The following is a 26649-nucleotide window of genomic DNA, read 5'->3' on the forward strand; positions in this document are numbered from 1 at the left end:
TAAGAAAACATCTATGTTAGTTATGCTGATTATTATATTAAATTTTTACACAGCTTTCTTCATACATGTGTGTGTGTGTGTTTAAAAAAAATAAGGTAAAATTTAAAATCACAGATCATCAGCATAAATATATCTTGTTTGTCCCTCTCTTCCTCCCAAAGGAGCTCAGGGGTAGCAAACAATAAAACAATAAAAACACCTTTAAAACAATTCCAGATACAAACTGGAAAATAATCTCTACTTAAAAGGCTTCTTGGAAGAAGGAGGTCTTCAGTAGAAGCTGAAAAGAGGACCACTTAGATAGTTTTCATGAAATTGCAATGATTACTGTACTGGAAAATTGAAATTCTGTTTTTTCTCTCCTCCTCTTCCCCGCTTCCTATAGCAGGAAACTAGAAATTATCCAGAATCCTACCCCCAGTTGCCAAGGGACGAAACTGTGGAGAATCCACACCTCCAAAAGCATATTTTGGAGTTGGCTTCCATGCTGGATGTTCGAAATGTGTTCCTGGAAACCACGCTTGATGATTATTAAAATGGAAATACACATTCTGGCTTTCTTACTGCAATGGGGTGTTTCCCAGCCACAGATTTTTGAAATGGTGCAGTTTTCTAATGTGAAGATCCACAAAAGGAATTTACTTGATTTTTATTTTTAAACTTAATGATTATTTTTTTAAACAAATGAAATGGCTGTGGGCACGGCTGTTCCATTCTGTATGGGGTCAATTTTATAAACTAATCCCTCCTGCATCTTTTTAAAAAAATTAAAGACTTAAAGGAATCCCTTGGGTTTAAAATTTTGGTTTGTGGTGGTTGAGAACCAGCGACACATCATAAATGAGCCTAAGTATTTAGGAAAAAAATGCTATTGGTCACTTTTCGCCCTTGTATGTGGAAATTCTTTATTTTTGTACGATTTTTAAAAATTTGGAAGCAAAAACAAAACACAAACAAACCAAGAAGAAGACCTCTTCTGTCCCCAAAGATTCTGGAATTGAAATGTGAAACATGGGATCACTCATTGCAAAGCAGCAATAGCAATAATAAAAAGTCTTTCAAAACAAGATATGTATGGCCAACTCAAGAAGGAGCATCACTTTTGAAGGGATCGCAGAAAATGTAGTGTTCCCTACTCCCATAAATCCCCTTATCCAGATGTTAAAGCTATGTTGCATGTTGATTAAGAATGCAGGACTTTTATCCCATCTCAGCCTGTGAAGGAATCGCCTCCTGACATAGGAATCACATCAAGAGACTGGCCCCCATCTCTTTATTGGACCACCCTCCGTGCCTCTTGCAGAGCCATGACGATCCTCCTGCCCTGGGAGGAAGGTCAGAACCAGTCAGTTTTTGGGTTCTGAAACCTCAGAAGGAGACAATCTGCCTTCCTCCGCCACACAATGAAGTATCATTCCTCAGCTTCTGCCCAGAGACTTGTATCTAGGGATGGAAAATGCCAGCCTCTCTCTCTGCACATGAACACATGGCAAGGAACTGCTTCAAACTACCACTGCCACACTTGGACTGTGAATAAACCCTTAACCTGTTTGTGGTGTTCCCCAGATCCAAGAGAGCCACTTTTCTTACCCCCCACTCCTACCCAGTCTTTTGTGATTTGACAACACAAGTTGATGCTGTGTAGTGGGGAAAAGATCACTGCCTTGCCTCTGTGGCTGAGCTGCTCAAAATAAAACCTTGTTTATAGTTGTGGGAAAGGCACGTCCCTCCCCTCACTGCCTGTGTAAAACATGAATCTTCCCTGCCATAGCTGTGTTTAGATGAGAAGGTGTGGGGGAATATACTGACTTTTCATTTGAGCCCTTAAGTATTTATTCTGCCTACAGCAAGTGCAGGGGACCTTTAGCCCACCAGGTGTTGCTGGATACAACTCCCATCAGCCTTGGCAAGCATATGGCCTTTGGCCAAGGATGATGGGAGTTGTAGTCCAGCAGCAATCTAGAGGGCCAATCTACAGGAATCTGAAGGCTGCTGCCAGAGGGTTTTTGCTGGGGTGTCAAGGGGAGGGGAGCAATGCAAGGGAAGCTAAACTGCCTGAAGGCAGCCTGTCTGTTTTCAACATAGGAAGATACTAGTATATAATTATAATGGAATAGGAATGCTGCAGCAGAAGGAAAGGGTTGCTGGGGAAGGGTGCTGCTCTCAAATTGTCCTCAGCACCCAGCTTTTTAAGGCACGTTGTGGCTCAAGAGGTCTACCCCTGCTCCTATACAACCATCTTGGAAAAGACCTCAGGGGGGGGGGGTTTGCCCACCAAGGAATATGTTCATCTTTGAGTACAGCAACAGGCTTTGAAAGACTTACAATGTAAAGAACACATTCCGTTTCATTTGAAAATGGATAGGAAGTCCTGGCAAAATTACACAGCATAGGTTTGTGTGTTAAGTGTCTTCCAGATGGTCCTGGAAGGGCTGCTGATAAAGACTCCTTTGGTGGTCATCTTGCAAATGGGGGCGTGTTGTGGGGAGTTGTTGGCCAGTACATTCAGGATTAACCCACCAAACACAGTGAGCACACATTTCAGGCTTTACTTTTTTAAGCTTATTGAGCGTTTTCTGTAATTCTGCAGTTGTGGGGTATATCTTTGAGATGTCAAATAGGAAAAGCAAGAGTTTTGTTGTTGCAGCTTGGGTTTCATGGAGGCCAAGGAGAGAACAATGGAGTAAGTGTTTCTTTTTCTTCTTTTTCTTCCTGAATCTGTTTTGTACGCATAAAATATTGCTTCCTTCGTATCTCTTCCAGCAGGCTGCCATGTACGCCGCTGCCCAAAGTATGATGCAATAGCCAACAAGCTGGGCACAACAGCAGAACTGAGATGCATTCCAGACTCTGAGAAGGCAGTGCTTGGGAGGTGTAGCGAGAGGTGCCTTAGGTCGGGCAAAAAAAGTGCAATGGGGCATGGGCAAGTAGATACATAGTTTTTGGAGAGATGTTGTTCTCTTCCCTGCTCCCCAGTGAGCTTGCTTCTAAAATGCCTTCACTTTTGACAGGCAATTGGAAAGAACAGTTTAATTGCCAAGTTGTTTCCATCAAGTTAGGTTTGGTAACTGGCACTGCTGCATTTTTTCCCTGGGGTGCTCCCATTTTCCTGATTTTTTAAAAAGTAAAATAACAACAGTGTAGGTAAAAGGTGTTTGTTATATGTATTATATGCACAGCCTGCTAGCTTGTGGAGGGTGCTTCTTGTAAATTGTGTGTGTGTGTGTGTGTGTGTGTGTGATAGCTTGAGAAGCATGTGAATACGGAATTTTTTTTAAAAAAATCTAAGCATAGGTGCTGAGCAGAATTTGTTCTATTGCAAGAGAGCATAATTAAGAGTGCCGTTGCTCAAGACGGTGGTTTAATGGGTCCATAATTCAGAAGCCTAGTTTCAGCAATGTGAATTTCTTATTGGAGGACTTCACTGTCCAAAAACAGATTAGGGACTTGTGTAGGCCTTAAACTCGGGAGAAGTATTTCATCTAATTCTTACTGAACTGTGACCTTGTAATGTTTGCAAACCAAAGGTTTGTGATGATGGGCACACACTGACGTCCCTGAAACATTCTGGTGCCAATAAGTCTCCCTCTACCGCCGATGTACCTCTGAGTAGTCTTTAAATGGCAAATGGTTCTTAGGGGAAATTTACTAAGAATATGGAACACTTGTGTTCATTTTGGAAGCCAAGGTTTCCATCAAGGAGATTCTTCCTTTTCAAGGTCCAAAGGTTTCTCTGGTCACCTGTGGTGATCATATGTCAGTTTCCACAGTTGGCTCTGACTTACCTTACTCCATGTTGCCTCATTTTAGCTGAAATAGCTTGTGTCCACAAGCTTGGAAATGAGATTTCTGTTTTAGAGTTTGCATTTTGTATTCTGTTCAAGTTTTGCTTTAACTGTAGATTTAGGTTAAAACTGGATCCCAGCCATACATAGTCCAGCATAACAGATATGCAAAGTTCAAATAATTAAAGGACTATATTTTTAAAAGCAAATAAGGACAGATATTACAATTTTGTTTTAAGAATATCCAGTCTACCACATTGATGTAATCTTATCTTGATATTTTCTGCTGCAGCTTCTTTTCTGTAACAAGCCTGATGGTTTGCCTGCAAAGATCTGCAGGCTTGATATAGAATCAAACCAAATTAAGAGTTGAGGAAAGTATTTTCTGGCCCTGTTATGTATAGGACAATCAAATGAATAGTGAGGGACACCCTTCACTGTACCAACTAAACAAATACAGGATATTCCTATCATTGTGGCCACAAGGATGTGGCAAGGAATGTTTGCTGAAATCGAAGGCAGGCAACCATTCTCCTTTTCCATACCACATATTGCTCAAGGAAATGCTCAAGTGATCATGTGGTACTATTTGGGCTGATCTCCACATCAAGCAAAGGGAACAACTCTGCTGGATGAAGACATTATCCATTTTTGAAATTATGCTACTAGCTTTAAATTTAGAAAAATATGATGGAGAGATACTGAAAGACCTTACCAGATGAATTGGTCTTTGTATCCAGATCCCCCCTTTCATATATTCTACAAAAGTACTACATTCTATTTGAACGGCTTCTTTTTTAAAAACAACAACCAACAACTTAGATTTAAGTGGATAAGTAAGTCTGGCATTGTAGTTTATGTTTCTAGCTGAAATTGGGTAAAGAAAAGTTGGCTTCTCTAATGCCTGCATAAGGCACAGGTTGTAAACAGGAACATTTGTCTCAGTTTTGCTTGTACAATCGACTCTCAACTTATGTAGAGATTATGTTGCGGGTATAGCACACAAAGCCAAAATCATGTATAGTAAAAAAACAACAACAACCCACACTCACAACCCATTCCTCCTGTACCTCCAAATGCCATCCCAAGGCCACCTGTACTCTCCCAAGGCCTCTGAAAACTCTCCCTGCCCCTCTGACCACTCTCTCAAGGTGAGTGCAATGGCAGGTGGGATTGCCAACATATTTTCCCCCAAACACCTGCCCCCTTTATAATTTATTTTTGGGGTTTTTTGGCCAAGTGCTTAAAACTCTGTGTGCGTAAGTTGTGAGTCAACTGTTTATTATTTTGGTGCAGTCAACTTTAAAATCCAGAAAGACAAATTAAGGCAGTGAAAATGCTTTGTCAGAGATGGGGAAGGTGTGGGAATCCAGTTGTTGTTGTTGGGCTCCAACTTCCATCAGCCCCAGCCAACCTGGCCAGTGATCATCTGAAGGGCCAAATGATCACAGTCAATAGTTTCAAGGATTTAAAAGACTCTGGAGACTATCTGCTGATTTTCAATATGGGCCAATACACTAGCTGTTTTTGAGCCAGCATTGTTGGGTTGAAGTTTCCAGCAACACCTTGTCTAGGAGGAGTATGTTCTCAGCACATGGTACAGCTCTTTATGGATATGAAGTATAGAATCAGTATTACATAAACCTCCAATATTTCCCCCCCCCCCCATGGTGTGTTTGTACATACACGAAATACACCACAGAGCAAAAAATGTAGGTAGTTCATGTAATACTAAACAAGCCCTGATACCGGAGAGGCGAACAGTACTGTTGGCCAAAGCAGAGATGTAAGAATGAAGAGTCTAGTAATAAGTCTTCCTTATCCTGCAGCCTAAGTCTTGGCACTTCTTGATATCTCTCTGCCTCTCCTTGATGTCATTGATAACATTGCTCTGCATATGCAGATCCCACCCTGCATAGGCGTAGCCAAGGGGGGCAGTGAGGGGCAGCTGCCCCCCAATCAATAACAATAAAAATACATAGCTGCCCCCCAACAAAAGGTCTGCCCTCCAAAAAAGTTCCTGCTACGTCCATGCAACCCTACTTTCAAATATGCAAACCTGACTAGCACCTGTTACATAGATTTTTTGCCTCCAGTGCGGTAGTAGCCTTTGGTCAAGTGAGCTTTTCCTTCAACATAGATTGATATTGTAAAACTTCACAGATTTGAACCCAGGAAAAAGGGAAGCTCTCCCTTGCTTTAGCGGTTCTGGTGGAAAGTGAGCAGTAGGTTTTAGAGTTTGTTGGGGCTTCAAGCACTTAACTGTATTGTTCTGAATATATTACAGCACTGCTATGTGCTGGCATGGCAATAATAAATTAGCTCTGGTTGAGACCCTTAAAGCCATAACTTGCTTTTTGCAGTGTATTTTAGTAATGGTTTCCAAATAGAAAAACTGCTCTTTTTTGAGTGTGGAGAGAAATGATATTTTGATCTGAAATGGCTGCTTGGACACGTCTTGGAGACTAGAAAGGCAAAAGGAAAAGCTGAGAGTAGTCTTGAATTTAGGTGGATCTCCAAAAATAGAAATTGATGTTCATGTCCCCCTGTGAACTTGCTTTGAATCCAGGTTGTTGTCTTATGCTTAGTGGAAGGGGGGGGATTAGGGATTGGACAAGACTTCCTGCTGTGTTAGGGTTTGATTCCCTTTTTCATTTAATGAACTTCACATTTAAAATATATATATATATAGGCACTTCCAAAGCATACTCTCTTGTGCATACTGTTTCAAAGTCTGCTTTTTCCTCTTAGGTCTTTTCATCATATAATACTCAGAGGTCTTGCCACATAAATTTCTGCAGCTGGGTGAACCCTTGTATTGTAATTCGATCACCAGACACAGGCAGCCTTTCTGTGCTGCATCTCCTGCAGTGCCATCTTCCAGAGAGGAGTGGAGGGCATTCAGTTAATAGGATGGCTCCAAGGCATTTCAAGTCTTTTGCCTCCTCTTCCAGAGTGAAGGACCATCTCACCCTCCAGTCCTGCCCTGCTTCTGTCACGTTCCTTTTCTTTTGGAGGAATTTATTGGGACTGGTAAAAGAGCTACTGTCTCTTTAAGAACTCAGTTGCAGAGGGAATTCTAGGAAATGGGGGAGGGGTGGACTACAACGGGACCCACCATTTTTGTTTGTTTTGTTGCTTCTGCCAATTGTGACAGAAATGAAATCCCTTAAAGGGCCCCTAAAGAGGGTGGTGCTGTGGTCTAAACCACAGAGCCTAGGACTTGCCAATCAGAAGGTTGATGGTTCGAATCCCCGCAATGGGGCGAGCTTCCGTTGCTCGGTCCCTGCTCCTGCCAACCTAGCAGTTCAAAAGCACGTCAAAGTGCAAGTAGATAAATAGGTACCACTCCAGCAGGAAGGTAAACGGTGTTTCCGTGCGCTGCTCTGGTTCACCACAAGCGGCTTATGTACACCGGCTCCCTCGGCTAATAAAGTGAGATGAGGGCCTCAACCCGAGTCGTCCGCAACTCGAGCTAACAGTCAGGGGTTCCTTTACCTTTTAATGAGCTGCCCAAACCATCTCTGGCACCTCAGGTTAAGAACTTAATTCGTTCCGGAGGTCTGTTCTTAACCTAAAGCACCACTGTAGCTAATGGGGCCTCCCACTGCCGCCACGCAATTCTGTTCTCATCCTGAAGCAAAGTTCTTAACCCGAGGTACTGTTTCTGGGTTAGCAGAGTCTGTAACCTGAAGCGTCTGTAACCCAAGGTACCACTGTATAAGTCGTTTTGGTCTGGAGAAAAACTTCTGTAGGGCCTGTTGGGCTCCTCACACAGTAACAGAGGGGAAAATCAGGCAAGTAAATGCTGGATATGCAGGTACATCCCCACTCCTCAGGACTTAAGGCAAAGTTGCCCTTTCCACAGACTTCCTGGTGACCCTGCTAGTCCAAAATACACACTCTCCCCTCCCCCACTTCCTACATGTCTTCCCAGAAATGGCTGCCTTCATGGTTGAATCTCTCTGGATTTTGGGCAGGGCTTGAGGTTTGTCTCCTCACCTCACACTTTGCTCAGACAGGAGGAGCCTGGGATGGGCTGTGTCTGGATCCACAGTGACATTTGCTGTCTGAAGATTTCTGAATTAACATATCTTCCTGAAGATTTTACATTCACTTCCTGCTTTAGCATCTTCTCTCTCTCTCTGTCCCCTTTCCTCTCTAATCCCAGCTTATTACATTTGTATTAATAAAAGTATTGTTACTTTATTATTATTGCCAGTGTCTATCTAGCCCAAAGGCTACTGCATTACTGGCGGTGGGGGAGGTGTAGGTGGGATGCTGAGGCCCACTGGCTGTCCCTTGACCGTTTGCAAAGCTATTGCTGGTAGCAAAATCTCTACAATGAAGGATGAGGCTAAGTGCTCTGGACACCCAAACTGGACCTACTTGTGACCACAGCATGCAATCAACTTAAGTGGTTATTGCTGTTGGTGTTGCTGAATATGCTAGTGGTTCAGGAAACTTCAAGGTACAGATCATTTAACTCTAATCAATTTTAAATCTACCACTTGCTGATCATCTTATCAGACAAAGTTAATATTCAGCCTTGCCTTGTGATCCTCTGGAATACAAATCTCTACACTTCCTGTGTTAAACAGAATCCTGAACAAATGCTTTGAGAATAAGGCTGACTTTCATTCACTCTTTCTGCTCTGCTGTGCTAGCACCCAATGATATGTAAATGTAATGCACTAAGGTACCCATTCAATCTTATTTGTTAGAATAGTTCTCGCATCTAAAGTGGGTCTTCTTTGTTTTCTTCCAAGGGTAACCTAGCCAGCACTTCATTCTGAAGTTTCAGAAACAAAGTTTGTCCTGGAATCTGTGTGGTTTCTCATTTAGAATCTATTTTGTATTTAGCCATGTCTAAAGTTTCAGTCTATGCTTCCTTGGAAGCAAATTCCAATGAAACAGTAGAGCATATGCAAGAAGTAAATGTGAGATGTACACTAAGTAGAAAATATGCATCTGCTGCCAAGTGAGAAGCTCCCAGCATTCAGTGTGCAGGCTTCTTTAGCTCCTTTATCATTGTTGTTAAGCCATGCTTAAGCTGGGCAGCAGAAGCAGAACATGGACTAACCTTCTGTTGCTTCCTTAGAATTGCTCATATCTAGGCCAGGATCAGCTAAGCTGTGATCCTTCACATATTGCCGGACTCCCGTCTTCCATCACTGCTGACCATTGGCTATGCTGCTTGTGGCTGATGGGAGTTTGAGTCCAAGAAGATCTGGAGGGCCACAAGAAGTTAGTCCCCCCCCCCCCGCCGACTATGCCATAGCCTAAAGCACAACAACCAACTCTCCTTCTTTCACCTTCTTGTCCTGTTGCGCAGCCAAATGAGGATGAGTAAGGGGATAAGGAGATAATTAAAAACAATAAACATTCTACTGCTTCCTCTAAGAATAGAGCACATTTTTGCATTTCTCTGGAAAAAACTGAAAGATTACTTAGGAGGAAGTGTGCCTTTTAGGTAAATGCATCTGTAATCAGCAGGCTGGTTTTAAGCTAGGGACTGCTTACTATTTCAGTTTTTTCTGGCTGAGCTGACAGTGATGAACAAGCAACAGTTGGACATCTTGTAATGATGCTACAAGCAACGATTCCTTGAACAATGCATTGAAATTAGACGTCAGATTCTATCTTTATTTTTTTTAACTGGTGGCTTTTGAATTTTAAATACCACTAAGGCCTGATTACTGATTCTATTGTGGATCTTTAAGCCTCCGATTTCTGTGTCATTTTTGCATGTTGATGCATCTTTCGTTTGCTTATGTGTGCCTTGTAAGCTTCTAGATCTGCAGATGCTCGGTTCGACTATAGAAAAATGGTAGTATGTTCTCTGCTATGGTGATTCTGCTCATCTTTTGTTCATGCAGGCATGTTTTGGATAATGCAGCAGGAAGCCTATGTACAATAGATTAAGAATAGCACTGAACCCTGCCGCACAATTGAAGGAAAGGATTGAACTAATATGCATCAGCAAGCTTTTTAAAAAATAAAATAAAATATTGGACAACACCAACAGCTTTTAAATTGGGAAGGGCTATGAATACACAGAAATCAAGTTTCAAACTCCAGTGCTAGTCTTAGTGAGATTGGATCCCTGCTGAAATTCTAGCAAACATTAAATTGAAGTCAAGCGATGTGGTGTAACATTTTACCTAGAATGGCACATTCCCCACATTGCTAACAAACTTGCAATTAAAAAACACACCAAATAAATAAGCTTGTATTAGAAAATAACATGCCTACTTTTTTCTTTTTTAAAAACAACAACACTTCATTTGGAAACTAATAACATGACTTCTTAGTGGTAAAAACAAGATAAATTTTTAATCTGTGGCAAATGCTTGTCTGTGGTTGAAATGTTTATTGAACTGTGATGCCAGTTGTAGGGAATATACAGCTGTATCTCTTAGAATCTCTTTCTCAAAGGGATTGAAGCACAAGCGTTTTACATGTACCTAACCTGTTCTCAGTGCTGCTAGTTCATAGTGCATGTGATGATGCTGTAGGGGAACCCCTGTAACGGTTCACAAAGCCACTGTTACATTTATTACATAACCACGTCTTTGGTGCCAGTCTATCTATGTTATGACTTGAGATTTTTACAACATTCCTGATCTGACCAGTGTGATGTGATGCTTTTGTTTTCTGATGCTGAGATCAGGGGTCATTCTTGTTTACAAGGTTCTAAATGGCTTCCCTCCCCCTTTGCCAAGAGTTAACACACCATTACACACCCCATCAGTGTGGAAACCCAATCTTTTTCTTTTTCATTCTCTTTCCTTTCTCTCTCTCTCCCTTTTCTCGTACAAAGCTTGTGTGTCTAATGCATCTGAATTACCAAGCCATACGCCCAACCATGGATGTTTTCCTTTCTTGTCCCATCTGACATTTCTCTGTTGCCTGATATTTATAATCCGTGCTGTGGTTTGTACAGATGTGTTTTCCCAAGGGTTCAATGAAAGCTATCTCCGCAAGATAGTAACAGCTGGGCATGTGGCAACCTTTTGTAAATTTGGCGCGTCTGCCACTCCCTTCTGTTTACTGCTTTTGGGAAGACAATTCCACTAAATAAAATTTGCAATCTAACACTGTGACTCTCTACAGACCTAACATAGCATCAAGGGAACAAAATACTGTAAAAAAAATGCTTTTTATGTTGTGTTTAAGTAACAAGGATATGACATTTCTGGGGTTTTGCTGTCAGTGTATTTAAGGCTTTCACGTTGGTTAATGTTTGCTTGAAATGTGAGTACACTCATCGGTTGTGAATTATTGTACATGAATTTTGTATCTGAGACCCACTCAAATTATATGTACTACCAATATACAATAAACATATTTGCTTAAAAGTGTGCATTTCAGCCTTCAGGAATAGGTGGGCTACACATTTTAATGAATGAAACTCAATCATTACTGTTTATCATTATTATTCTCAACCACGTTGATGAATAATAAATCTCATTACATTCTGGCTTTTAAGAAAGTATAAGAGCCCTGCTGGATCAAACTCAAAGCCTACATATAGTCTAGCATTCTGTTCTCACAGTGGCTAACAAGATGCCTATGGAACATCCATAAACAGGACATATGAACTAAAACACTCTCCTCCTGTTCCCCAGAAACTGGTTTTGGGGGGCATACTACCAATATATAGTAATTATGACTATTGAAAATCACGGCAGTTTATTCTTGTGAAAAATAGTTAGGAAATGCCATGCTTGGTGGATTTTTTAAAGCCTTGGATTAGAGACCAAAGAACCCACCTGCATTAGCAGTACATTGTGCTGTTTTTTCTTCCTGTGATGTGACACATTGGTCAATGACAGCAGATATCTTAAATTTGGTTCTAGAAATGAAAATAACCTGGAAATTTCTACCGAGAAGTGAGCTAAACATAAAACTATATGAGGGAAGCAATCCAAAAGGCTTTTGGGGGGTGGGGAATCAACACCTCCCCACCCACTACCAGCAGAAATGCATTTTCTTCTTGCATGGCCACCTTGGGACCAGAGTGACATTTCATTCTCGGCCCTGCCGGCTGGGGCTGATGGGTTTTGGAGCTGAGCAACACTTGGAGGGCCCAATGTTCCTGCCACCCTAGGGTAGACAACAGCTGACCCCCTCAAATGCCCCAATGTCCCGGGACATCGCGAATTCACAGATCCGGGAATGTCCCGCTATCGCTTAGCTGGCAAGGAGACTGAGAGCTGCCGCCGCTTTTCAAAGTGCGCGGGCAAACACCGCTGCCCTGCCCTTGCCTAGCGCGGAGGAAGGGCTTCAATGCTGCAGCTTCCTCGGGGGAGGGGGGCGGACCTTTCAACAAGGGGCCGGGCTCGAAGCTGCGTTCTTGGCCGCCGATGAGCAGCGCCCCGTTGCGGGCGGAGTCCGGCGCGCTCAGCTCCATGCCGTTCATGTGTACCATCCTTCTGTTGGGAGGCAGGGGGCGGTGGGGTCTTGGAGGGACTGCCTTGGCTGGGGGGCGGGCGACGAGGAAGGAGGGCGGCCGAGGCAGAGACTGCTGCACTAGAGCAGAGGAGGGGGATGATGGGGGGGGAGCAGCGGGGCAGAAGTGCCATTGCAATCCGGCGGGGCGCCCTTGCCCGGCAGCAGGAGGGGAGGAAGGAGCCGAGTGGTGGGGGGCAGCTGCGTCCACGCCCCCTTCTTCGCCTGCTGCTTCCCGGCGGCCGGATCTAGCCGCGGGATCCAGCCGCGGGTGGCAAGCGGCTTTGCGGGGAAGCGATGATCTGCAGGGGCGTCTCCTGCGAGCTTTCTCTGCGGGCTTCAGCCTTGTGCTCTGCTTGCCTGCCCGCCTGCTTGGAAGTCAGCGCTTTTCAGCCTGGGGCAAATCGACATCAAGGCTGCAGCTCCCACTTACTCACGCGGGGTGGGGGATAACAAAGGAGGGGCCGATTGTGACATGAGGCACCGTAATGATGCTACAGGGGACGTTTTTCCCCTGCACGTGGAGACAGGCTCCCAGCACAATGACAGCGCTGCCTAGCGGGCCTTTGAATTGACAGTAAAACATCAAGATTCAATTTTGTCTCCCGAAGCAGACGGATTCCAACACCAACATTTGGAAGAATATTTAGCAGCTTTGCAGAGAGACTGGGTCCAAAAAGGTTAAGTATGGATTGGACCCTGGCTGGGGCCTTCTGCCTGTGTAACTGCCCCTGAGCCCTTAGTTGGCGGGACCTCTGCCCCAGCCCTTCTTGACAGGCGGAAGAGCTTGAAACTTGGGGAATGATTTGGAAGGGATGCTAACTCATGAGAGAAAGAGGTAGTTACCCCTGTTACATCATATGTTGGGTGGGGAGGGAGGTAGTTTTCTTTCTTTGTATAGATCAGCACTTTTTTAAAGTATTAACTGTGGATTACAAATTTTAAAAAAGCTAATGAGCTTGGCAAACTGTAATACTGTTTACGTTTCTCTTTTATTTAGTTAGTTGTACTGTAATTATATAGTAAATAGACATAACATAATCAAAACATTAATAAAATCAGTTAAAATATACATATTTAAGAAACACATACAGTATTGAATACATTGAGGCTTGCATTGCAGGGGGTTGGACAAGATGACACTCTGGGTCGCTTCCAACCAAAATGGAAAACTCCATGTATCCGAAGAAAGAGCAAAGCGTGATGGCAGAACACCTGCTTCACATGCAGAAAGTCCCACGTTTGATCCATGGCACCGTATTGGTCTCCTTTTTGTGCTGCTTTCATATTTGCTGCAAACACTGCAGAACACTGCAACTTCCTATGCTCCTCCTTGAACTCCAAGGAACTCAGGGGGCCATCTATAGCTTCCTCCTGCCCCGAGCGGGAAATTGAGCCCTGCTCTCCCAGGTCCAAGCCCAGCACTCTAACCACTAGGCCACATGGACTCTCCTGGAATCTTGGCATGGTGGTCGTGTGTTCCATGTCACCAAGCAACGGAGGCTGTGTCTGTTTGAACTGAGGTTCTGGCATCCTCAGCGTGGATAGGTTGGCAGAGGTTTGCTGTAGTGACCCTTGCTTATTTGGATTAGAATAGGGCATCTCAAAGGCTCCTGGGGGTAAGTGAAAGTTGGCATTTCCAGGGGACTTAGCTTTAGGACGTAGAATAATGGTATCACCAAGTTTGGCAAAGAGCTATCAAAGGTCAAAGGAAGCTTCTGTTTGTGTTTGTTGGTTTGTTTTTTTGAATGTAAGCCTGTGACTAGGGAATGTCTTGTTTTTGATTTTGTATAAGCCTCTCTGGGAGCCTTTTTGGCTGAAAAGAGGAGTACAAATGCTCTGAATGAATGAATGTGTTCTCCTTGTGGACCTCTCTGACCTTCATGTCTTGTTTCAGGTCACCTTCCTTCCTGCGGAGCAGCTCCTGGAGGCCAAGTGCTTCCTGGCCAGTGACCTTCCTGCTGAGAGCACCTTCGAGCCCTTGGACATCTCCCACTTGCTGCAAGAGTTCAGCGGCAAAGCAGTGGAGGTAGGATGCTGCCAGGGTAGGAGAGAAGAATCTCCGCCTTGAAGTAGGGGAGTCCACCCCATGCCATTGGGTGGCCATGACACATGTTTGTTGGGAGGGGCCTCACAATGTCAGAACAAGAACCTCAGCCCAAGGGTCCTGAGACAGCCCTACTTCCTGGTACCATCTGAGTCACCCTCTCCTTCATCTCTGACAGGTGGAGGTGCTGCTGGGGGCCTTCCATAAGATCACTCCGAGGTCTACAATGGAGGGCAGAGAAGTGGCCATCTTAGCTTATCATCACCTGGAGAAAGTGGTTGAATACCTCCTCCAATTTTCTTTCACGTATGAGGCACTCAGGCTTCTACCGGCCTAAGAGAGATGTTGGGAATCTCCCTGTGGGGGGGAGGTCAGGCAGCTGGAGAACCCGCTCCCCACAGTGTCAGCAGCCAGTCTCCAAATCTCTTCCTCCCTCTGGATTCCCAGCTGATTTGCTGCCTCATGGCAACAGACAGAGGATTTGGAGGGCTCCCGCTGTGGTACCATAGCCAGGATTAGGTCCTTTAACAGGAAGAGCAACAGAGCAGAAGCCGAGAAGGCAGGAACAGGCCTCTGTCCTCTAGGCGAGGCAGCAAGGGGTGAGATTGGTGCAGGTTCCCCCTCTCTTTTTGCCATCTGCAGAGATGCAGCAGCACAGAGGGGCTGATCCAGATCACTGAAGGATCCTTCTGGAGTGCAGGAGACCAGGGAAGACCAAGCCATTTCCACTCTCTGTGGCATGGCAGCAAGCAGTAGAGTTCCTAATGGAGCCGTACCACCTGTGGAGGGGTCAGGTTTAGAGGCAAAGCGCCTTTCTGGCCCCTCACCACTGCCCAGAGAACTATGAACTCAGAGTTCAAGGGCCAATGGCAGAGGCCCAAATCCTGAAATGATCTGTGATTGGACATCATGTATTGAATCAGGAGCTCAGAACCCATAGTCCAGACTCAAGCTCAGGCAAACACAGACCACTGAATACATAGCATCCGCCCTCCCCAGTTTAGACGGCAACCCCAATGGGGGTTCCCCAACATGCATCCTTTGGAATTTGGACCTCACCACTACTATGTACTTTGAGTGATCATTTACTTTAAATATTCTGTGGCTCATGTCAAGGCTCCGGATTGTCTCCAGTTTTAGTTCTCTTCAGAGTAGACCAATTGGATTTGATGTACGTGATGAACTTAGGTCCATTCATTTCAGCGGGTTTGCTCAGCACAGAACATAGTTGGAGCCAACTCTTCATCTGTAAGTAAGACTACAGATGGTGGATAAAATGAGAACCCATCTAAACCTCCATCAGAAAAGTGTGTTGTGGGGACAAAGAAAGTATCTCATCTCATCACCAAAGAGTTTCTTTCTCTTTGGGTCTCTTGAGCTGCTTATCTACAATATGCGGGTCTATCCCTGTAAGGAAGCACTGGACCACCTGCTTACCTGGCTGCAACATGATCACCTACAAATCCGGAAGCTCAGACTCAGAGGGATATCTCTGCTTTTGGACTCTGACATGGCAAGTGATGCTTAGAGGGAGGGCGCAAGAAGGATTTAGATTCAAATCACAGCCAAGCACAAGTCTGTGCTAAAAGAATAACTGTTGGGCCTTTCAGATCTTTGAAAAGAGTATTTCTTTCGTGTAGTACCCTAAAGATGCTGGCTGTAAGCTACTGTGGTCTGGCTGCCCATGCGAGTATTATGGAACAACTGCTTTCTGGACTGCACATTACATAATACACTGTTAAGGAGGAATGGTCCTAGGCATTCTTTATTCTGAATAGGATCTTTAAACCACGAAATAATTTGGTTGAAAGATGAACAGTCCCTCTGTTCATGGGGTTCTGCATGACAATGTCTCAATACATTGTTTATTGCTGTGAGAGCTGGGTTGGTTTTTAGCATCAGACAGTATATTAATTCTGTGAAACCATTAAAACCATTCTGCTAAAACAATTTAAAAGCCCTTTCCAGCCTCAACAGAAGGACTTCTGCAATTCCGTCCTGACCTGGTGAATCTGGCTTGCCATACTCCTCAGGGTCCATTTATTGTTTTGGAAAAGGAAGGGTGGCGTTGTGACTGGAATGCAAGGAAAATGTTCTGGCATGTGGGGTGTTCCTCTGGAGCACCTTCTTTTGGAAGCCTGCATGGAAAACAGATGCCCAGGCACCGCCTTGGAGCAGAGTCATGTTTGCCCCCAATGCTGCACCAGGGGGAGGGGACTGGCCAGCCTCAAAAGACCCCAGTGGACAGGGGCCCTGATCTCACCTTTCCTGCTGGGGAAATTAAACAGCTCTGATGAGAGACATAATCTCTTTTGCTTTTTGCCTGTGTAAGGAAAACTTCATCTGGGCAGGCAGCAGCCATTGAACTTCTGGGGCTGCTTCAGGGCAGAGCTAGAGACCGATTGCTTCCTAGAACAACTGCAGGAGCCATTCGAGAACTGGTCATTGTCATTCACTTCAAAGATGAGGCCAAGGTGGCCAAGGTGAGGGCCAACAAGGTTGACTTACTCAATAGGAGGGAGAGGTTGTTCTCAGGAGCTTCAGAGACTGTCTAGCTTTTGGAGAACAACTACCAGTAATTCGTACAGTACCGCATTCCTCCTTCATCATCCCATTTTCTATTTCCATCTTGCAGCCAAACCATTTTGGATTGTTGGTCCATCTTCGGCTCTCAGGCATGGCTCTCTGAGCTTCTCGCAAACATTTGCAATCCAAATTAATGGCTTAGTGGCTGTCAAACAGAGGTGAAACCAAAGGAAAAATGAAGAGGAGGGGATAAGGAGCAAACTGGAGTGACTCCCACTGAAGTCAGTGGGACATCCTTCTGAGAGAATTGCAGAAACAGAAAGGGGCTGATCACTTTCACCCCAAAGCTGCCACTGGAAGGTGAAATCTGTTGAAGAGCTCATTTCTGAGTTCTTCTTCTAACCCTCTTCTCGAGGCCACAGTGAGAGCTCTTTGCCATCCAGCCCCACAAGTCAATTGGTGGATACATCCCAAAAGCTTTGGCCTCCACTTTGTACTCCACCTGGCAGCTAAGCATCTGGTAAGGTCACTTTGCTTTGTTTGCAGCTTTGCACAGGGTTACCCCATTTCATCTTCCCACCAATCCAGTAGAGGTTAGTTATGTATACCTAGCTGGAGCAGCAGGTGTCGCCAATGCTGCCTGCCTGCCCAGGGTCCTGGTCCTTGCAGGACTCTCTGCAATCTTCTTGAATGGGGGGAGCAGGCGACCCCCCCCCCCAAGCAGAAGTTTGGTTCCCTTTCTCCATTATAAAAAGTCTCCTTTTAATTATTTATTCACCATCAGCGGTGATAATTTCTGGGGCAACAAGAGGATCTAACGTTACTGATATTCAGTACCCTTCTAACAGAACCTCCTTTCTGTCTTTCCTGCATGAAACGATGAATCCACGCTGGAAAATGGCAGCCTATCAACTGGAGCCTGAGAGGAGGCCTCTGGAAGCAAGAAGACCCACACAACAATGTCATCTGCCGGGAAAGGAGGCTCAGCAAAGACGCCGTCTGCAACCTCGATCCACACCCTTATGGTGACATTGGGGATTAGAGACTTTTTGCTGAGTATTTACTACAGCGAGGTTAAAATGCAAGCAGGACTTGAAATATGAGCAACAGCTTCCTCATCCGCGTTCTACAGAAGAACTTATATAGTTTAGGGAAGTTTTTAATATCTGACATTTTAATGTATTTTTAATCTTTTGTTGGAAGCTGCCCAGAGTGGCTGGGGAAACCCAGCCAGCTGGGCGGGGTACAAATAATAAATTGTTGTTGTTGTTGTGTTTCGGCAAGACTGAAAAATGTCCTAGAAAGAAAGTCCTCATGATCCCCCATTGAAGCAGGCCCAGTCAATAAATTAAATGTGAATGAGAACTGGGGCACATATAAGGAACTCCTTGATCTTAGAGAAGGTACTATCAGGCTTAAAAAAGAGATGTTAAAATGGATATATTGAATAGTATGGGTGAAATATGCCGCATTCAAAGGTAAATAACACTTTATCAATTTATGTAAGAACGTATGACAGTGTATCATATTGCATTTTTAAATATTGTTTTCTTTCTTTTGTATATGCATCGTTTTTCTCCCCCCCCCCACTCCCACCTTTTCCCTTGGTATCACTTTATTTATTTATAATTGGAATTCTTTCATCAATTTTTTTTTTATTAAAAAAAGGTAAATATGGAAACCATGGAAGGGGAGGACGGGAAGAAAATGCATAAAGTAACTTACAGTTTATGTTAACATTTGTTAAGGTTTTTTTGTAAAAAAATCAATAAATAAGATTTTTTAAAAAATAAATAAAATGCTTGGTTGAGAACTCTTCCTTGAGACTCCTCCCCAGCACATTGTCTCTGACCTAGTCCTGGGGTCCCCACCTCCTTCTTCTTCTTTGGCGATCATTCGGAGCCAAGTAAGCTTCTTCCATGAATATGGTCTTAACAATGAGTCCATAAGTGACTATGGAGGCCAATTTTGGATCCACATGTCCTTCCATAGTGGGGACATAGGTTTCCAGGTGGGAGTTGATTACGGTGAGGATTTGCCAAATGTCCTTTCCTCTTAGCATGTTTCTCCCTTCTGTCCTGAGTTTGAGCATCTTCAAACTCTATGACACATTTGATAAAGGCTGTTGTCCAACTGGAGCGCTCGTAGGCCAGTGTTTCCCAGTTGTTGGTGTTTATACGACTTTTTAAAGATTTGCCTTGAGAGAGTCTTTAAACGTCTTTTGTTGAGCACCAGTATTACGCTTTCTATTTTTTAATTCAGAATAGAATAGTTGCTTTGGAAGACAATAATCAGGCATCCACACAACATGACCAACAAAGTTGATGTTGAAGAATCATTTGCTTCTCTCTGTATCGTTCCAATTTTAGTATATGTGCTGCCAAAGCGAGCACGAATAATCATTTGCTTCTTCCGGTACACTGGCATTAATTTGCCTGTCTTCCCAAGTGAGATGTAACATTTTTCAGAGACACCATTGATGGAATCTTTCAAGGAGTTGGAGATGGCATTTATAAGTGGTCCATGTTTCACAAGCATACAGTAAGGTTGGTAGTACAGCAGCTTTATAAACAAGCATTTTTGTTTCCCTGCAAATGTCCAGCCCTCAAACTCTCTGCACTTCAATCAGGAGACATTGGAAGCTCTCCAAGTTGGTGGCCATCACTGCCTCCTGTGGCAGTGAGTTCCATAGTTTTAACTACGTGCTGCATGAATAAGAGTTCTGGTGTTATGAGATAAATGTTTTGTTATTTATTTATTTATTTATATTCCACCCTATCCCTGGAGGTTTCAAGGCAGCTCACAGAACAAAACTAGAACACAAAATCACAAAATATATAATTATCCATCTGCAAGGATCTTCTAATGAGCAATTGTAACAAGTACTGTATGGCTATGGATCTTTGCCAAGGGTTTCATAAGAAACACCCCTTCTGTTTTTTTAAAGCAGGCAAATTGACTCTGCCACTGAATAGAAGATTAATATGTAAGGCAAAACATCCCATGAACCAGCACAAAAGAGGCAGTTTTATTGATTTTAGAAAGATTGGAGGTGGTGGTGGGAAAGGGGAGGGAGACATGAGACTTTTGCAACTGCTGATCTATAAAAAGCAGCTCAGCCAGCAAAAGGAGCTGGAAATCATGTTGATGAGTGCCTGAGATCCTGATGAGGTTGCTAAAACCCAGCTCTGAAGCTTGCATTTCTGCAGCTGAGCAGCTGAAAGCAGATGCATAAAGCATCAGATTATAAAAAATACCCTGTTCATCTGAAATGTGGAGATTTAAAGAGCACCTTTGACTGAAGAAAATATCCTTTATAAAAATATATCTCTTTAGTCTCACTGAAGAGGATGTCCTTATTTTCACTGGAGAAATGTTGGAGGGCATGCAATAAATTAGATGGGCCACGGCATCTGACTTGGTATAAGGCAGCCTCCTAGGGGACCCGGGTGGTGCTGTGGTCTAAACCACTCAGCCTCTTGGGCTTGCTGATCAGAAGGTCGGCTGTTCGAATTCCCATGATGGGGTGAGCTCCCATTGCTCTGTCCTAGCTCCTGCCAACCTAGCAGTTTGAAAGCACACCAGTGCAAGTAAATAAATAGGTACCACTATGGCAGGAAGGTAAACTGTGTTTCCGTGCACTCTGGCACTCGTCACGGTCCTCTGTGCGCAAGTAGCGGTTTAAACCTGCTGGTCACAAGAACTGGAAAGCTGTCTGTGGACAAACGCTGGCTCCTTCAGCCTGAGAGCGAGATGAGCGCCACAACCCCATAGCTGCCTTTGACTGGACTTAACCATCCAGGGGTCTTTTACCTTTACTTTTTACCTTAAGGCAGCCTCCTGTGTTACTATGTGATGTACATTTAAAGCATATGGATTCTCTTAAAAAACTCATTTGTTAGGGGTGCTGGGAATGGTAGCTCTGTGATGGGTAAACCACAGTTTCTAGGATTATTGGGTTGGGGGGAGCTATGTGATTTAAATCTATGATGTAATGCCCTCAGCAGTGAATTTTATATTTAGAAATAGGGAAGACACCTAGTGTTACATGGGGAAAGTGTTGAGGCGTGAGAGTCAACCTGTAGCCCTCCAGATGTTGCATGTAGTCCTTGGGGATCATGGGAGTTGGGACCCCAGCGACAGTAGCTGGAAAGCCACAGGTTGACTACCCCTTTGGGTGGATTCGCTCCCAATTTATTTTATTTATCTGGAGTGTTTATGACCTGATGCCCATTGAATATTTTAAATCCAAGTTGGGAATAACAAAATTGACATATACAGGTGAGAGAGATAATAACCATATAAAAATTTATTAGCCCTTTCACAAAAACAAATCAGCACTTTCCTCACAAAGCAAAGGACAGCAATTTTAAAAAGTCACAGTCTGCTTTGGCAGAGACTTGAAGTGAGTTTACTTAAGTGTAGGCAGCTACCTCTTTATTAAAAAGGAAAAATATTTTTTATATAACAGCAAAGAACAAAATGGTGTTTCTTTCATTTTCTGTACAGCCTGCATACACGCCTCCCATCTAAATCACCCTTATTGGGAACAGTAGTTTGCTATGGGTGCTATTGGAATTGTAGGTCTGTGAGGGCAAACCACAGTTCCCAGAATACTTTGCGGGGTGAGAGTTAAGCGTGTGCTTTAAATGCATGATGAGCGTCCTTTGAGCGCCTGCCTCCCGCTCTGTCCCGCCTCCTCGAACGTCGTCCTGAGGCGAAAGTGGGAGGGGCGCGACGTGTGACGCAAGTACCGCCTCCATTTTTTCACATCCGCCCTTTTTCAGTCACGCGAGGGGTGGGGCCTCTTTTTAGCCACGCCTCCGAAGTGGTCACGCCCTCCAACTTTATATGTCTCCTTCGCTACACACACTTACACACAAACAAACAAACAAACAAACAGCACCTCTCTCTGCGCACGCGTCCCTAGTCCCTTTCTGCCACGTCACTTCCGCCAGCCGGTGGTGACCGTGTTTCCGGGTCCGGCTGAGTGGTTGAGGCGTCCGTTCTGTCAGGAACCAGCCGGTGAGTTAAGAGAAAGGGTTTTATGTTCCGCCTTTTCTTTTCCTTGGACTTTAAAGGGTGCGTGAAATGTCAGTGTCTTGCGGTCGTTGGGGGTGGGTTTCTGTTCTGCTTTCTGGAGGGTGGTAGTAGTGTTGGAAAGAAAGGTGAGACGGTAAATACGGTAGGTTTGGCGCGGCTGTTAAGAGCCTCCGTCTTCCCCGCTCATGTACCATATTTATTGCCTATAAAAGGACCAAGCAAAAGATGCGAGAAAGTGTTCGGGTTCCCCAACGCTGTTCTTCAGGCGGCATGTAAAAGGAAAAGGGTTCGAGGAGGGAAGAGGGGAAGATTCAGGCATCGTTATTCATTATTTATTTATGAATTATTCTTACACTTACGTCCCACTTTTTCTCCAAGGAGGTCAAGGTGGTTTGCACACTTCTCCTTCGCGTTTTATCCTCACAGCATTTCAGGCTGAGAGATAGTGATTGACCCAGGGTAACCCAGTGAGCTTTAATGGCTTTAACAGAGATTTGAACCTGGGTCTTGCCGCTCTTCATTGGCTTTCACAGTAATGAGGGGAGGGAAATACCTACTTCTCTGTTTCCCTCTTTCCAAGCCTTGCCCCACCAAAGCCTGATTTTGTACAGTAAGTGTGAAGAAGACTTCTACGTAACTCAAAACCACACCACTGTTTTGCAGCATTTTAGTTGACCCAAATAAAGGTATGACTCCAGTGACTTTTTGTTTTCCTTTTTTATGTTGTGACTTTTGTATCATTATTGTTAGTGTTAACCTTGAGTCCTTCTAGATGGGGCTTAATTTACAAACAGGGTATTGGTAACGTGTGTGTTGTAATTTCCCCTGAAAAGAATAAATCCAGATTTAATTATGGGGTGAGTGATGGGATACACGCTAGCATTTTGATGCTAGCAACATTGTTTGGGCACTGCAGAAAAAGGAAAACACCTGGCATGCCTCAGAAGCTCTGATCCAGTAATAAAACTATATTTGGAATCGCCTACTTGATGTTTTTTTATTGTGCTTTATTCAAGAGCAGGGACATCAAGTCTTTCCATGCCTCCATATTTTGCTCACACAACAAAGCTGGTCCAAAGGTTATCCACTGAGGTTTGTGACCAAGTGGGAATTTTAGACAAGATCTTTCCTGGCTGAAACATTCATACCATAATGCCCTTTGCAATCCTAAATGTACCGTACTTATAGCACAAGAAGAGCCTTTTAGGGTCAGACCTCAAAAGACGCATCTAGTCCAGCATTCTGTTTTCATAGTGGCCAGCCAGATGCCCATTATGGGAAACTTGCTAGCAAGACCTGAGAGTACTTGCTAGTGCATGAGCCCCCTGGAATACAGGTGGGGCAGGGTTGCAATGTGGATCTGGTTGCATTGAACATGGGTATTATAGTAGCAATGTAAACAATGAGGGGTTTGCTATTCAAAGGTAAAATGGTTAAAGATAATGTTATGCAAATTTTGGAAGGCAAGAATCAAATTTATTTAAGATGCTTAAAGCAGCTTCAAATGTGTGTATTGACTCATGCTCACTGCTTCGTGAGATGGTTGGTTTTATTTTTAAGCTTTCTCTTCTTGCTGTCTTCTACCCAACGGGCCCCAAAATAAGTAATGGTAGTTTAAGGACAGTGAATAATGCAGAGAAGCAGCCTTTGCCAATCTGGTGCCCTCCAGATGTTTTGGACTGCTATTTCCATACAGCATGGCTGTGCTGGTGTGGTCTGAAGGAGTTGTAGCCCAGCACATCTAGACAGCACCAGGCTAACAAAACAGTAGTTACGATAAAGTATGGAGTAGAGCAGAGCACCAGTACCAAACCAGGTTTTTAAAAGCCAGTTTAAAGCTTTGTTTTAAAGAAACCTAAAAGTCTCCACCTGTCACTGAAAGGACGTTGAATTGCCACAGCTGAAAAGGCCTTTTTGGGTCACAGCCCAGCTCTATTCTAACAAGTGGAATCCAAAGAAAGTCTTCTTAATATTACCTTAGTGTCTGGACAGGTCCATATATAGGAGAAAATAATCATTAAGGTAGCTGTGTTAGAATTTTAAACTAACACCAGCACATTGAGTTGTGTCTGAAAGATTGTCAAAAGATGTCTCATATGCCCAGTCCCAGACAGCAGTCTTTTCTGTAGGAAGAATATAAGACCGAAGCGCAGCTCATCGTAGCTGCTCCTAAGGGGGTTTGCCTCTACTGCAATAAGCAACTGATAGGGGTAAATACAGTAATAATTACTGTAGTGCTTAGCAGTAGGATCAGTGATAAGAGATCCCTTATCTCCTGTCTTAGCACTTAGTGCTTACACTGGAGATAACAGATCTGTGTGCCTGATATATAGCGTGAGCATCCTTGTCTTAAAATGACCCCACAGGCCAAATTTGACTTTCCCCACCCCTTCAGTAACAGGTGATGGTGGGGAGTGCATTGACATTACTGTAGTCTAATGTGAGTTGGTGGGAAACTGAATATGGCAAGAAATTCAAAGAGCATCATACCGGGGGCCAAATATGATCTCTCGGAGCCAGAATGTATAAATAAAGAGGGCCTCTGGCTATGTTCTCAACTATATGTAAATAACAGGCATGTGTAAGTTAAAAATGCTTTTCAAACATTATCTTAGAAATTGCATTAGAAAAGCTAAAAAGTTTAGGCATAATTTATTAACATTGCCTGCAATTAGTCATTTGCTTCCACCATCCCACCTGCTTCTAGAACTAGAGAAGAGTGCTTCCTGGTTGGTGATAGTGATTTCTGGGCACACAAGCTATGGCACCTCTTGCTAAGTGTTGGTTCAGAGTGGATCCTGTAAGTCATCCTTTTGGTTTAAGTTTGAGGGTGTCATCATGAGATTTGGTAGTGAGAGGCAAAGTTAAATATGTGGGGAAGCTGAAGTTACTATCACAAATCAGCCTTCAATGTTCATGAAGTACTTTCAAGGTCAGCATGTTGGACAGGTGGTGTCAGGTGTCCTATAGCTCCTGCAGGGCTGTCAGGAAATCCAGTGAATAATTCATGGTTGCTCAGGGAGATGGTGTTAAGTAGACAGAGAGGCCAAGCCAGGAGATGGTAATTCCCCTTCATGTGGCTTCGGTGAGACCTCTTCTTGAGTTTTTTTATCTTGCATTGGGGGTCCTGCTTTGATGTTGCAACCTGTGTTCTGCCTCTTGCTTATGGCGCATGTCACGGGTCCCTGTGACTTCCAACATACTTGAAGCCAACAAAATCAGAAGAGCCAAGTATTGGTATGGGCCGGAATTTCTAATGATGTTTTAGTGTTGTGTCTCATTCTGTCTTGATAGCTTGAGCCCATCAATCAAGGGCACATCTTGTGGTTTAAATTTTACAGTCAATTTTAAAGCCTTATGGAGTTTATTTTTATTGGGATACTTGTAAATATTGTAAAACATGCCTCAGAATATTTTGTATTGGTTTTAAGAAAAAGATGAAGGAATTGAAGACTGTTAAAAGGTCTGAAACCTGAGTGCAAATGTGGTTCCCAGTGACAGTAGCTTCAAAAAACAATAGTTACGATTTTGTTTTTAGATTTGACTAGTATTGTATCTGTTCCAGTACTTTGGCTTGCATTGAGGTTGGGGTGGGTGGACAGAAGAGAGTTGGAGAGCAATGTAGGTTTAGAATTCAAGGAGTTCAAAATTGTTCCAAACATAGATTTTGATCTTCAGCTAATTCTTGCAGATTGCCTGAACTGTATTGTCAGATTTGGTCATTACAAATGCACCCCCTGAACTGTATTGTTACTGAACTGTATTGTCAGATTTGGTCATTATAAATGCACCCCCTTAATTTTGAAACAGCACTGGGCAATGAGCCCCTTGAGGGAGAGGAACTGATTGGATGGAAGATAAATCAGGCACAGACTGCTGTGTGTTTGTGCCTTGACTGTCTGAACTGTGGTGATCCTGCCTTTGAGGGCCTGTCTGGCTGTTGAAGATGTTTGCAAAACTAAAGAAGAAGATTGCAGAAGAGGCAGCTACTTCTCCGCGGCCAGGAGGGGTGGCTAGAATGCCCAGATCGGTCAGCAAGGAGTCCATCACATCTGTAGGAGCAGATTCTGGGGATGACTTTGTAAGTGCCAAATGCTACGTTTTGCTATTTAGTTTTTTAAAAACGACTATGTGTTGATTTGCTCAATTTTATGTTGACGTCTACAGAATACAAAAGCAAACCTAAAAATGTTATGAATCTTTCTCTGGTATGGTTTGGTCCTCTTGAATGTCCTAGTACCAATTCCTTTTGTCCAGGAGAAGAAATGGGGGAAGTGCACCAGGTGGTAGCACTGATAGTGTGGGCTGAATCCAGCACTTCATTATCACACCAAATTTTCAATAAAGCAGTATGTTCACCTGTCAGTCACCTGATGTAACTCTGACAAGTGAGTGATGTTGACTGGTGAGCAGTGCTGGGTTCACTTCTGTGTTGGCAAGGGTATCAAGCAGCCAGTATAACAACTTCTATGCAATTTAGCATATAAAGGCAAAATTCACTAGCACCTCATAAAGATGGAGGAAGACCAATGCTGAGTTGAGAGGAATGAGCCTATCCAGCTAGTGTGACATTATCTAATCATAAGAGAAGAATTGAGAGCACCATTTTTGCTAGTGGAAGGGACAAAACACTGCCAATGCTTTAAAAACTGTAGCATGATGTAAAAACTGCAGCAAAGTGCCATTCTCCTCTCATCTCTCCCCCTGCTCCCCGTGGGCAGGCTCTTCTTTGTTGCTGTTGCTGAAATGGACAAGTGTGTTGGACTGTTCATTTCTGAATTTTTAAAAGTGAGT

General features: G+C 43.7%; 2 protein-coding genes and 1 long non-coding RNA gene across 18 annotated transcripts in view; all 3 read left to right on the forward strand.

The window, feature by feature from the left end:
- Window positions 1-11146, forward strand: part of SCAI (suppressor of cancer cell invasion) — a 91015-nt gene extending 79869 nt beyond the window's left edge. For all 6 annotated transcript variants that reach the window (XR_014521525.1, XR_014521526.1, XM_083485564.1 and 3 more), the window contains one exon: window positions 386-11146. Coding sequence is in view for 4 of the 6 variants with exons in the window: in XM_083485564.1 (XP_083341690.1) it covers window positions 386-535 (150 nt within the window). In the remaining 2 variants the exon portion in view is untranslated. The remainder of the gene's footprint in view (window positions 1-385) is intronic.
- A 1962-nt stretch (window positions 11147-13108) lies between these two features.
- Window positions 13109-15103, forward strand: LOC310698470. The gene is made up of 3 exons (XR_014521540.1): window positions 13109-13858; window positions 14137-14268; window positions 14465-15103. It is a non-coding gene; the product is annotated as an uncharacterized lncRNA (long non-coding RNA).
- Window positions 15104-21517: 6414 nt separating this feature from the next.
- Window positions 21518-26649, forward strand: part of GOLGA1 (golgin A1) — a 40115-nt gene continuing 34983 nt past the window's right edge. For 6 of the 11 annotated variants that reach the window (XM_083486136.1, XM_083486139.1, XM_083486140.1 and 3 more), the window contains exons 1-2: window positions 21518-21837; window positions 25666-25936. In XM_083486136.1, the coding sequence (XP_083342262.1) occupies window positions 25802-25936 (135 nt within the window). In that variant the 5' untranslated portion in view covers window positions 21518-21837; window positions 25666-25801. Of the gene's footprint in view, window positions 21838-22435; window positions 22542-25665; window positions 25937-26649 lie in introns of all 11 variants that reach the window. The other 5 variants (XM_083486145.1, XM_083486146.1, XM_083486137.1 and 2 more) reach the window with 2 other exon arrangements.

Source organism: Podarcis liolepis (genome assembly GCF_965112155.1).
Source record: "Podarcis liolepis genome assembly, chromosome: Z".
In the NCBI taxonomy this organism is placed as follows: domain Eukaryota; kingdom Metazoa; phylum Chordata; class Lepidosauria; order Squamata; family Lacertidae; genus Podarcis; species Podarcis liolepis.